Below are 14039 nucleotides of genomic sequence, written 5' to 3'. Positions count from 1 at the left end.
CCATTCTACTTAGATTTATCTGAAGAAACAAAATCAAGTCCCAGTTTCTTATTGGGTTAAAATTCTTGTGTGTTGTTTTGTGATATGAGTCTCTTGCAAACATATCAAATCCAATTTCTGTTTGCTGAGTACAAAGTCCACCTTATTTCTTTTCTTTTTATCATTTAAACCATTAACATTCCAGGTAACAATCCTTAATTCCATTATTTACTACACAGTGATTCAACTTCTTAACAAAAAAAATAAATAAAAAATAAAAATTTCAGAAAAGTCACTTGTCCTTAATGCTTAAGATTCGTCCTCCTCTGATTGTTTTTTAAGATCATCTGACCCTCCTCCCAGCTGTCTTATACCTCCTAACTCCTCTCTATATGTTCTCCAAAATTTGTCAGCGTCCTCCCGAGTAACAAATCTTCTCCTTTTCCCTTTGTAAAAAAAGGAAATTCCCTCAGGGAATCCCCATCTGTGCACAATTGATTTTTTATTTAGTGCTTCCACCAACGGTTTATATTTTTCCCTTTTTCTTAAAAGCCTTGATGGAACAATTTTATGAATGATTATGTCTGTTTCCTGAATTTTAAGTTTTGTCTTACTGCTAATTTGTAGTATTTTATCTCTAATATCCATATTCACAAAAGTTACCAGACAGTCCCCTGGCCAATTATTAGCTCTTGCAATTCTTGATCTGATTCTAAAGGCTCTCTCGATTTTATTTCTCATTTCCTGCTCTTCTATTCCAATCCATTCGGCTAATTTTTTACTCTATCACTTCATCTGGTTCTTCTGGAATAGATCTAAATCTCAATGTTTTTTCACTTCTGTGCATTTCAATCATAGAGATTGCATCTAGGACTGCCTCATGGGTTTCTTTCATATCTGCCAGCTCTTTCTTAATTTTTGTCTGTTTCCCCTTTTTTTCCTCTGTTCTCCTTCTGTACTTTTCTTAGCCCTTCCTCCAAACTTATCATTTTCCCTTTTAATTCTTGTACAGTCTTTGTTATTTCCAAATTTTAAACCACCAGATCATTGATTTTAAACATCATTTCTAACACCATTTTTGCATTTTCCTCTACTTTTTTGCCCCATTTTATCCAACTTTTGATCTGTTGATCTTATACTGTCGTTCATCTTTTCTTCATCTCTGAAATGTCTTTTCTCAGTCCCAGGAGTAGATCTCTCATTTCCGAATTAATTTCTGTGTCTTGATTTGAGTTTCTCCTATTAGGATTTGCAGATAACACCGCTGCCGCTGGATTCATAAATTTCTTATTCACATTTGACATAACCAATTGTTTTATAATCCGTTAGTACCTGTAGCTACTTCTTTTCCTGACAAATTGTGTTTTATAATACTTCTATATTACACCTCTAATGCACAATGTCTCATCAATGATAATAATAACATAATAATAATAATAACGTTTAACAGGGAAAAGGAGAGAGAGAAAAATAAAAATAAATTTTTACTCAGTTACCAGTTTTGTCCATTAGTTGTCAGAAATCCCCATGTGCATTTCCCTACACATGTAACCAGCCTTTATATAACTCTTCTGTTACTTGCAGAGTAATTTCCTCTTGCCACCAATAGAGGGAAGCCCAGTAAACCCCCCGCCCTGTCGGGAGGGCCTTTTTTACTTAACACAGTTCTTTAAAATCTTCTCTTGGATTCCTCAGGCTCTTCTCACCACAAAAACTTTTTTCCCCGCACCCCCTACAACAGTCAAGAATAGTGTGAAGTAAATCAGCAAAACTGGTGCGACTTCTGCAAATTTTAACACAAATTTACTACACAAAAACCGGAGCTTGAATGTCTATTGTCTTTCTCATTCATCTAGGTCAACTGATGCTGGGTAAACATGATCAACAGGCAGGAAACACTAGTCAGCAAAATGAATCGTTGTCACTCCACTCAACTTTCTTTTTATAGGAAATGCTCTGCAGGGGGAGGAGACACAAAAATCTGTGCTCAGGGAGAATCTAAACCCTGGTGAGGAAGGATAGGCTAAGAGACAGCGACTAGCCAAAAGCCCCCCCCCCCCAGTGAACTTCATGGTTATGTGCTAAACACACTTTGCTTCTACAATAATCAAACTTCAACATGATTTTGCAGGGAGATTAATCCATTCCCCACTTCTTTCCAGAACCCACCCACCACCTTAATCAAGTAATCACATCAAGAGAGTGAGTTTGCTCACTTTTATTCAGCCTTAGGCCAAACATGGATACATGAAAATTATTTAATCTGGGATAGGCTGAAGAGGTTGTGATGCTGAGGATGCGGTTTGCATCACTTTTCACCCTGGGATTTCTCCTCAGGCCTCTGGGTGGGCTCCACGGTGCCTGCTGTGTGGGTAAACATACAGGAGTATGAAGTGCCATTGTTCCAGTCAGAGTAGGGGACTACCACCTGGCTGAGGGCCAAGAGGGAATCCTTGATGTTGCCCTTCAAGACTCGGGGATTCACATGGTGACCTTCAAGGAGGGCATTCTTCACACACTGGACAGAAACTTCACTTGCATTGAGCCCTATGACCATGCCGGTGAGGATTGTCTGTGCTCGCTGAAGGCTGCTTTCTTTATGGTTGGCGTGATAGAGGTTCGCATGGAGACCGTTCCCTTTGTCTTTTTAAGTTTTGGGGTCCAGAAAGTATGAGAGAAACGGAGAGGCAACAGCTATTAAGTTTAGACATAATTGATGGACAACATTTATGACACTATTTAGTGCTGATTATTTTCTGCTGGATTCTCTGACAAACATTTTTAATCTGTAGATAGAGGGGGGTAAATCCTTAATGAAAGCTTTAAGGAGCAAAGGGGATTTAACTGAAGTTCTTGTGTGTGTGGACCTGAGTAGGAAGATCTGTGGCACATACATGGGGCTTCCTTGAGCTGCATGAGGACAAGGTGGGATAGTGGGGATTCCAGGAATATTTACACAGCTCCTTCCCCCAACATATATAAAGGAAGCGCCCAGCACAAAAAGCATCCCAGCCTTCCCAGAGAAGGTTTTGGTGTATAGGCTGGGTTTGAAAACCAAGGTTAGCTAAAAACTTCCCATATCCAATGATACCATCTCTGCACAGTTTCTCCTGGAACAGCTAACTAGGTATGGAGCTCCTTAAATGTGTGGACTTGGGCACCAGGGCAAGGATATTTAAATCTACCTCCAATAGAAGGGCACCATCTGTTCATCTAGGTCACCCTATGCTTGGTAAACATGATCAACAGGCAGATTAAGGTTAGAAGGGTCCTTGGCTGGAGGTGAGGATTGGTTTTTAATGGGGGTGGAAATTATTGTGGGAGACACCTTGACCCTTGCAGGGTACACATTCTTTCCTTTCCTTCTCCCATTGTTACCTTCTGATAAAAAGATGCATTTAGTATTGTTCAAGAACGGTGAAAACCTTTCTGCAGAGATAAGAGGAGAATTGCTGTTCAGACCTCCACCGGACTGATTGCAGTTTCAAGTTGTGTCTTTAGCCAATACTAGCACCGATATCATGGCAACTGGTGGGGAAAGTCTTATCTCAACAGGCCATAATGGAAAGCAGAAATAAATTTCTGAATTAAGGAGGAAGCAGTCTTGAAATGGTCAGTCCCTGAGAGGATCTTAAGCAATCTGGAAACAATCATCCCTCTCCTAAACCATGCTTTTCAAAGGAAAACTAAGTCCCAACTGTGTCAAGAGTTTTTACCTTCAGGTTCAATGACTTTTGTTTGGGACCCACGGAAGGTAAATTCACAGACGTTCGATGCTGCAGCGACTGCTTCTGCAAGGCTGAGGTATGCTGTGCTACCAGTGCGTGCACTTAGGGTGTTGGTGGTGTTACCTGATTGGCCACCTGCCTGCCAGTTAATCATCATGCCTTCAGGGACAGAGCCAGAGGCAGAACACATCAATATTACACCTAAGGGAACAAAATAAATAGACAGACAGACAGAAAGAAAGACAGATGAAATTCCTGGTTTTATAATGACTTTATATTGCTGTTTTTATGGGGGGGGTTATATTGCTTTATAGTTTTTATGTTGCTTAGTGCATTGTTTAGGATTTAAGCAGCTTAGAAATGATTTAAAAATCAGCAAATGAATAAATGCCATAGGTTAAAACCTCTGCTTTTCATCTCACTCCTTCCAGTCTTGCTTTTGTCTGCCGTTTGTTCTTCTCTACACCCCTGTGGTTTTCCTTCTCTGTGACCCTCTTTCCCATGCATATTCTCTTTTCGTAGAATCATAGAATTCTAGAATTGGAAGGGACCCCAATGCTCATCTTGTCCAAGCCCTAGTAATGCTTACTTACTTACTTCATCAAAACTTTTCTAGGCATTACTAATATAGGGCATCCTAAAACTTCCTAAAACATTTAAAATATATACAAATAAACAGCCACGTAAAATATATAATGATGAGGAATTTCATTGGGATTTCTTCCTGTTAAATAGAGCCATTTAGCACTGCAAGAGATACTATTAACAAAACCTCAGCCCCCCTTGCAGTTAATTCTGGGTTAATGTCAGACAAAAAGAATCGGATATTTTCATTGTGCCTAAAAAGGGTGGGTAGCATGCGTTTGCGTAGCAGGTTGTAAAAAGGACAGTAGAAAAGGATATGTTCTACAGAGTCTGGCACATTCAAAGAACATCCACAATGTCTATCATTTCTGGGGATGTTTAAACATCTGCCCTTGACAAAAGTTGAAGGAAAAACATTCAGTCGGGCTAAGATAAAGGTCCTGAGTTGGACAAAAATTATTATTTTTGATAAATGTGACCCTGTTATCTCAGGGGAGCAAATTATATTTACACCTGGCTTGATGTTGTTTCCCCTCAACGTACCTTAATCTGTTTTGACTATTGCAATAAATATATTGCTCACTCGACTTATACAAGGGTATCAAGATCTGATTTGAATACCAATAGATCTGATTTCCCTATGTAAGAGTTAGAACTTCTGGATTTATCAGAGTCCATAAGTAGGTCAGAGAGTAGACTGAAATGTTGGCAACAAAATGGAAAAGCAACCAGTATTTTATAGTGCTAGCCCACATTCAATATTCCATCGTGTGTATACCTAGTTCTGCACAACTTGTCTCATACATGATTGAACTTGGGAGCCCCAGGAGACGTCTCAAGACGGATGTGAGGGTGAATCGACTGAGACATCTGTCACCCCATTGATCGCCAGGGCTCATCTGACGGACCTGGCTGGCTAGGCAGGGATCCACCTGTTTCATGTGTGTCCCTCCCTAAGCTGCACACTCAGTGGAAGAGGAAGACCATCTCAGATAGGAGTGTACCGTTCTTCAATCAAGGGTTGATGATAGCTTCATGTGGATCCCTCCCTAATCTGCACACTGGGTGGAAGAAGACGACCATCCCAGGTGGAAGGAGTGTACTGTTGTTTGGTCAAGGGTTGATGATAGCTGCACTCCCTATATAGATAGAACCTCCCTGATAGAACCTCCCCCTGTAATGCAGGAATCTCAGCTAAATTATTTCAAGCTACATAGTTTGTGAGAGCCCTGCCTTCTTTGCCTCAATCAGAAGAATGTCTCTTCTGTCACCTAAACCTACAAAGGTCTCAGCACACAGAAACAGGCAAATCTTAATAACAGAGTATTTGTTTTGGAACCATGGGATTTGTCCCTTTGGAATGACTATCCCATTTACTGCTGGCAAATAAGCAGAAAAGTTGGAGTAAGAGAATCCAAGGTTGGTTATTGCTCTGTTTCTAAGGGTGGTTCCAGATGCCCAGATTTCAGGTACATGCATGAGAAGGCTGCCAAGAGGAAGGAAAGAGAAGCAAACTCACCTGTATCAGCCTGGGAAGAAGTCAGTGGCAGACTGGCCCCGCAAAGGAGTCCCACAAATGGTAAGAAGATCTTGGCCCACATTTTAGGATTCAGTGTGAATGGCATGTGGGCCACCAGGCCTACTTATATAGCATCCTGGGGGACTTTGGTGAGATATGTTTCCCATCAGTAGCTCCACCCAGACAATCCAAGAAGAGGCTATTCTGTGAGATTCTCAGAAAGTCCTTCCAGAAGCTTGAGTGTAATTAGGATTTGTGGGAAATCCTAATAGCTATGGGGAAGTTCGGCTATGGTTATTATTTAATTTGTATACCACCCTTCATTAGCAGATCACAGGCAGTTCAGAACATAAATGTACAACATGAGAACACAAAATATATAATCTTCTTCCCTTATATTCTTTAGAGGACAGGATGCACAATTTGCAAAATGGAGAAGGAAGATTGTGACCTTAATTCTCTGCTGCCTTGTGATGAGGGAGCACTGATTGGCTAATGTTTGTCTGAGCCCCTTATTCATGTACAACATCCCTATATGTGGAACTGGCACATTTACCAGTGCTACGTAAGGTACATTCTGCACTTGCAAGGAATTGGTTCTGTCTGCAGCCGGCACCACCACTTTCTTGTTTAACGTTCAAGGATTTTGAAAGGAGACTGGTTCCTTTGGGCCTGTCTTCTTACTTAACACCAGTGCAGCAGAAGACTGAACAGGCTCTGTTCTGCCTTGGCAGGTGGGCAGCCAATGGCCTTTCAGCAGCGAGGCATCCTCTCTCATCTGAGCAGGCCTCTCATTGGCCAATTCAAAGTGCAGGAGCTGGCGGGAACTCCACCTGGGCCATATCAGCACCATGCTTTAAGCAACTGATGTATTCAGCATGGTAGGGTTATTCCGAAGGACGTGCCTCCTTTCTTTATTTTTCACACCAGCTTCACAGCAGCAATTCGTTGATCATATTATTTGAAACTACATGAGGCTTTCCCAGAATCTACCTGCATTCTGCTTTCTGGTCAGGAAATATTGCTCCTCTCAATGACACATGTTCCCCAAGGAATAGAGGAGCCCCTGTCTTGTAACATTCACATTCATCAGAAGTGCTTGAAAAACTGCTTTAAAAATGAATCTGTAAGCCTCCTCAGCAACTCTAACTCCTCTCTCTTTTATATCCAGGTTACAGTCCCTGCAAAGGTTTAAATGTCATGGTTTCTCCCCAGAGAATCATGGAGGTTTGCAGTTTGGCAGGAGTGCTGATTATTATCTGTTAGATTCTCTGTCATTTCAAATCTCTACACAAGACCGGGGGTCATTGTGAGTGTGGCCCCAAGTAGGAAAATCTGTGGCCGGTTAGACTTACTTGAGCTGGATGAGGACACAGTCAGATAGCGGAAGTCCTAGAACAATAGGATTAAGAATGCAGCAGTATGATTGGTCCTAGAACAATAGGATGCAGCAGTCTGATTGGTCTGCAGGAGCCACCCAATCTAGCTCCAGGTGTAAGTGAATCTGCAACCTGATTGGTCTACAGGAGAATCCCGGAATTAGTCAATCACATGGAGCCCATTGTGTAAATAATATATATAAAGCAAATGTTTGGGGGGGGGGACTTCCATTCCTCGCTACTATGAGCTGAAAAAAGAGCATGAAATCCACACTCGACTCTGAGTATATTTCAGTAGATTTGTTTGAATCTCTACAAGATGACTAATCCAATCTGACTTGCCTAGATGGTTTTTTTCCTGTTGTCCCCTTTTCTCCCTCTTAAAATACAATAGAGACTCACAAGTCTGTATTTAAAAGTATAACAATAAGTTTACTCACAAGTTGTTCACAGTACACATCCTAGAAGGCAGGCTTTAAGCTTCAGGTTGCAAACATAGAACGTGGCTTACATCCTTTGTGAGGATGGGCCCAAGTGCTGCTGGCTAAGAGCCAGCAGACAACAAAATGGTTGCGAGAATGAACTGAGAGTTAACTGAGACAAGATGACTGTGTGACTTGCCCTTTTATAGAATCATGCTGAGTCACTTACAGGGGGAACAGGAAGTTAAACACCCACCTGACAGTGTCCACTCTAGGAAGCAAAGCATGTTGTAATTGACTGTACTGATGTATTACATCCCACACCATATCCCATAACCTCTGCACAGGCAAGGATATAAAAATCTGCCTCCAAGAGAAGTGCACCACCTGTTCATCTAAGTCACCCTAGGCTGGGTAACCATTGTGTGACTAGGTGGCGACCTTCACAGGGACAACCAGAAAGGAATAATGACTCATGACAACGTGTTATGGAATGGAAATTTGGCCACTGCTTTATTAACCTTTCAAATATAGGAAGACCTTGGCTTAGGCACTGGGCGTGTATCCCTCCCAGCCCCCCAGCCGGGGGAACTAGGGCTCCTCAGTGTAAATGGGACATGGGGGTGCCCCGCAAGACACATGTGTGCGCAGGCAGCCCACCCCTATCCCCTCATGCAGGGTAGTTCACTGACAATCTTTCAGTGTATGGCCAGTGACACCCTCCTGATGTCAAGCCCCCTTCCCAATCTCAATGTTGAGTTAGCGCCCAGGGAAGATGTGGGGCCAAGTGACTCTTCAAAGGGACGTGGGCTAAATTGCAGCAACGCTACAAAGTGAAAGGTAGCTGCAAGCCCATTGCCTCTTTAAGACCAGCTTAAGGAAGAATCCGTGATGGGTTAATTGCTTCCATAAAGCAAAAAACAAAAACAAAACAAAACATGCACAAAAAGTCTGACTTGAAAATTCATTTTATGTGAATGGTAGTGTGGTGGTGGTGGTGTTTAGTTGTTTAGTCGTGAACCAGAGCACTCCAGGCACTTCTGTCTTCCACTGCCTCCCGCAGTTTAGTCAAACAAATGCTATTGAGCAAAAAACATGGAGTAGCTAGCATGAAACACCCGTTTCCGAATACTTCCTTAATCAGTGTATTGCTGTAAAGCTGTCAGGGGCTGGCCAGCGTTGCATGCCAGAGACTGGTCTGACTCTGACCAGGAAGAAAGACAGTCCCAGACAGAGCAGCCTTTAACAGAGGAGGAAGAGAAGAACTGGGGGGGGGGGGCTTCCTTCAAGATTCCCAGTAACAGGGAGAATAGCAGATTCAGAAGTATCACAGTTGGAGGGTGAGGGAAATAGACAGCCCTGATAACTTTGCTATGTATCCAGGAGGGAGAGAGTGTCTGGAAGGCTCTGCCTCTGAGAGCAGCGGTGATGCTGCTCCTTCCCCTTGGATTAGGAGGCAGGAAAGGGTTAAGGAGGAAGGGAAGCACAGGGGCAGGATGATGGGGAACTGGCGCTTAGTGCTGCGGAAGGGCAGGAGATTCAGACTGAGCAACTGATGTCTTGAGAGAAGTTGGCTTGATGCCACTCTCTGTGTGTTTTTGTAAATAAATGGACTATAAATCTGTCAGAGGCTCATTAGTTCTTATCAGAAACTTCCATGCATGCCTGACAAAACCAAACACAAAAAAATTATTGCTGTCTGTTCAATATGCAATCTATAAACATTTTTAAAACCATGAGACGCAGATAAATAATCAATTCCATCAATACAATAAGAGTTGTATTGTAAATACTGAACATAGATTACGGCCAAGGGAACCTTATATATAAAGGTACCGTTCAAAGACAATGATTTCTTCAGGTCTAAATTCACATCTTGACCTGAATTCTTATATTTAAAGGTTGTTTAATCAGCTTAACCCCTTTTATGGGCATTGGTATCATAACATTTAGCTAAGCAGTATTTGGCAACATTTCCTGTCTGAATGGTAGCAGCATACCTTTAAGGTGTGCTTCAGGTGTAACCAACAGACTTTGTGTTCTGGTAGAAGTCTGATACAAGAGAATTTCATATTAAGATCAGGGCACCAGAAAATATTTTTTCAGTGAGGCTCCTTTGATAATAATATTGGTGAGCAACAATTATTCATCATTTCAAGTGATCTACCGTATTTTTCGCTCCATTGGACGCAGTTTTTCCCCTCCAAAAATTGAGGGGAAATGTGTGTGTGTCCTATGGAGCGAATGCAGGCTTGTGCTATAGCCGCGCGCAACCCCTCCGGCAGGGAGAGGCTGCACAGGGCTATGGCTTCTTTAGCTCCACACAGCCTCTCCCGGCAAGGAGGGATTGCGTGGGGCTAAAGAGGAAGCCAAAACAGCCAGCGGGATCCATCCGGCAGGGAGAGGTTGTGCGCAGCCTGTACGCTGCTCTTTGGGGCTGGGGGGGGGGAGATTTTTTTATTGATTTCCCTGTCTAAAAACTAGGTGCGCCCTATAGTCCGGTGCACCCTATGGTGCAAAAAATACGGTAATTATGGCAATAGTATTTTTTGGAGTATTTTTGATACATCTTATGTTGGAAAGACATGCTATAGGCTAGCTACTCCATCTATCTTTTACTCAATAACATTTGATGCTGAATACACTGCCATTCCCATAAATTAAATTTTCAAATCAGCCTTTCCGTGTACATTTTGATATTTTGCTTTAGCTTATACATACACGCCATGTTTTTTGTATTTATTTGCTTTCAAGGCAGCCTCAGAAAATTCAGGACAGTTGACGTGTATGTTATTCCTTTCTCACTAATGAGTCTAGTCACAAGGCAGCGGAGGTGAAGGGTCAGAGTGTTCCTTCTCTGTTTTGCTAATTCTGCAAGGACCATCTCATTCTTTGCCAGATGCCAAGTCACAAGGATCTTCAGACACTGGTCACAAGACTAGCATATGCAAGAAAAGGGTACACATCTCCCACGTACACCAGGTTCACCGGCAATTAAAAACCTCAATTTGTTCTCCAAGCCCTTCACCAAAAGGAAAGCAATGAGAGGACTAATAAAAATCAAGGCACATTGTCTTCCTTTGCATTTTCTGGTATCTTAAATTTGCACTTAAGTCAGTAATAATGTACTACTATTCAGCCGTTTATTTCCAGAGAAGCGGCCCTGTTTGCAGCATCAACAAAGAGCCTTGGGATGCTTTAAAAACGCAGCACATTCCTACGTTTAACCAGAAAAATATCCCATTACAGTGGTACCTTGGGTTAAGTACTTAATTGGTTCCGGATGTCCGTTCTTAACCCTTTTTCTGGGTTAGCAGATTCTGTAACCTGAAGCGTATGTAACCTGAAGCATATGTAACCCGAGGTGCCACTGTAATGCATTAATACATGAGCATTTGCTTACTTTTTACACACCATCGCTGGCTAAAGGAAGCAGAAGAGGAGAGAGAAAGAGAAAACGAACTGTTTGCTCCCCACTGATGAAGAGACACTGTGTCTCACGCCCTTTCCCTACACATCCACCCTCTCCTTGTTTGAGCCTTCTCTTTAAGCCAGAGGTTTTCAACTTTTCTGAGTCCATGGCTCCCTTGAACAAATACATTCTTTCTGCCCTTCCGGACACAGAAGCCCATTTATGTCACCCTTGCCTGCAGAGCTGGCAGCTTCTCATTCTTTTCCACACACCCTCCTTGGTGGAGGGTTCCCTCAGCCTCCTCTCCTATCTCCTCTCCTTGGTAGAACTCCGGGTAGCTACTGCTGCTGCTCCTGGTCTCAGAGCTGCCCCCTTCCTGCCCTAAAGAGAGGTGTCTCCTCACACAGCCCCACGGGGGCCTGGGAAGAAGATGTCCCCAGACTTGTTGGCCCAACGGAGACTGGCAAAGCATCTTACCCAGGGAGCAGCAATGGCAGCAGTGGGCCCTGCCGGGCCTGCATGGAAGAAAGGCTCTCCTTCAGCACTGGGCACTCAGCTTCCTGTTCAACTGGCGCCATCATAATACACATTTAGATGCCTGGCAAAAATGTTCCTCTTTAACCAGACATTTGGTTGGAAAAGAGTTTCCTTGTTCTCTGTCTCTCAGCAAGCAACCTTGGGTGGGTCTCCCTAACCGGTGGCCTCCGCTTGCTCTACATGGGTGATTTGGTGGGCGGGGGAGGACACACATGCCTGCATGGTCTAAGGAGGGTGAGAGGCACCCATTGCTTAACGCAGTGGTTCTCAAACAGTGTGCCCTGGCACCCAGAGGTGCCTGGAATTGTGGTCAGGGGTGCCGCGGGCAACACTGGCCTCTGTCCCTCTTTCCTTCCCTCCCCCCTATGATGTCGTCTCACATCTCTGACTCTCAAAGGCTTTCACAGCTGTGATAAGAAGATCTGGTCACACATTATAGCATACAGTGTGAATGGCATGTAGGCTAGCAGGCCTGCTTACTGTATATAGCACCCCGGAAGACTTTGGTGAGATACTTTCCCACTCAATCACTGTAAATGCACCCAGACAATCCAAGAAGAGACTATTCTGTGAGGTTCCCAGAAAGTCCTTCTAGAAACTTGAGTGTAATTGGGATTTGTGGGAAATCCCAATAGCTATTGGGAAGGTCTATTGTTATTATTTCAATTTGTACACCTCCCTTCATCTGGAGATCATAGGCAGTTCAGAACATAAAGGTGCAACATGAGAACACAAAATACATAATCCTCTTCCCTGACCTTCGTTAGAGGACAAGATGCAGAATTAGCAAAATGGAGAAGGAACACTCTGACCTGAAACCTCTGCTGCCTTGTGGCCAGTGCTTTCCCTCCCTTAAAAAATGTTTAGGGGTTCTCTCAGTTTGACTCAAGAAAATCACAATTTTATAGTTCAAATTGGGGAAAATAAATGTAGTAAATGGACAAAAGTACAAAGATTCACAAAATGTTTAGGGGTATGTGTACCCCTGTGTCCCCCCAGAAAAGAGCACTGCTTGTGGCTATACTCAATAGTGAAAGGTTTGGGCAGTAAACCCCAAGGAATAACATACACCTCATCTGCCCCAAATTTTCTGAAACTGCCATAGAAGCAATTAACCCACCATGGATTCTTCCTTTGCCCTGAAATGTCCCGATTTAAGCTGCTCTTAAAGGGGTAATGGGCTTGCAGCTACCTTGCACTTTTAGTGTAGCTGAAATTTTGCCCATGTCCCTTTTAAGAGTCACTTGGCTCCCCATCTTCCATAGGCGCCCACCAGTCATTGAGTTTGGGAGGGGGGTTGATGTCACAACACACTGGTAGGAGCTAGGGGCTGTGAATGAACTGCTTCTATGAGAGCACCAGCCAGATGCAGTGCAAGGTCTACGACTCTCTGCTGGACCTTCCTGTGAACCTGCAGGTGGCCCACACCCTTGTGTGGTTTCTGTGGCCATTCCACCCTGGACCTCCTTGTTGCCATCTCCAGAGCTGGGTGCACCAACTGCATGGAGGACCCAGAGGCCAAAGGGAAAGTCTCAGACCTTGGGAGCGGCTGGCTCTGCTTCTCTCCATCTCTTGGTCTGCCAGCACCATCATCAGTAAAAAATTTAATCGGGCAATGGCTTTTTTCTCCTCCCTTGCCCACCCTCCAACCCTAGAAGCCTTTCCCAGACCCTGAATTTGAGAATAGCAGAAGCATCTGCGAAGAGAAAAGAGGAATTCAGAGATATTATTTTTAGAAAGGGTTTTGTAAGTTGCATGTGCTTTGAGGAACATTTTATCTTTTTGCGTGGTCTGTGGTTAGTTTTGTGATGGTTGTTGTTGTTGTTGTTAAGATTTCTATACTCCCCTATACTTGCAGGTTTTGGTGGTTCAAAGGATAAAATCACAATAGAAAAACCCCAAATACATAAGCAAAATGAAAATGAAAATAACTTTATAATCCCGCCAGAACACATTTTAAAAGGACATTGGATAGCAACCAACCAAAGATCAGGTTAAAGAGGAACATTTTTGCCTGGTGCCTCAATGTGTATAATGGAGGGCCATTAACAACACAAGAAAACTCCCTTCCCCCCTGCCCTGAGGTGTGAACAGAGGCAGGGATTTCAGGTGAGGGAGTGGGCTGTTTGAGGGGACAGGACAAGGCAGTTTTTGAGCAAGGTTTGCTGGGAAGAAGCGGCAGGACAGGAGCTGAGCTCCATCTTGGGCAGGCAGGCTGAAGGATGCCTGCGCTGCCGCTCCATGAAATGACCATGCTGTAAGATTTGGACTCCCACCATGCAGACAGGAGGTGTATATAGGTAAATAAACCATATTTATTAAACCTACAATAGTCTCTACTGCGTTTTCTTTTCCTCCAAAGGGACACAGACCCTGTGTCAGTGCCGGAGACCCCATTGGTTCTTGCCCCCACTCGGCAAAGAGAAGGGCAGGCATTCAACTTTTGTAACAATATTTTAGGTCACACCATAGATTTGT

General features: G+C 43.4%; 1 protein-coding gene across 2 annotated transcripts in view; it reads right to left on the bottom strand.

The window, feature by feature from the left end:
* Positions 1-2182: 2182 nt before the first annotated feature.
* Positions 2183-14039, bottom strand: part of LOC309355861 (uncharacterized protein) — a 75663-nt gene continuing 63806 nt past the window's right edge. For both annotated transcript variants that reach the window (XM_081887074.1, XM_081887073.1), the window contains exon 3: positions 2183-2574. In XM_081887074.1, the coding sequence (XP_081743200.1) occupies positions 2288-2574 (287 nt within the window). In that variant the 3' untranslated portion in view covers positions 2183-2287. The remainder of the gene's footprint in view (positions 2575-14039) is intronic.

The sequence above is a fragment of the Podarcis melisellensis genome (genome assembly GCF_964234715.1).
Source record: "Podarcis melisellensis genome assembly, chromosome: 13".
Taxonomy (NCBI): domain Eukaryota; kingdom Metazoa; phylum Chordata; class Lepidosauria; order Squamata; family Lacertidae; genus Podarcis; species Podarcis melisellensis.
Note: the sequence above shows the minus strand (reverse complement) of the source record. Positions and strands in the feature narration are given on the sequence as shown.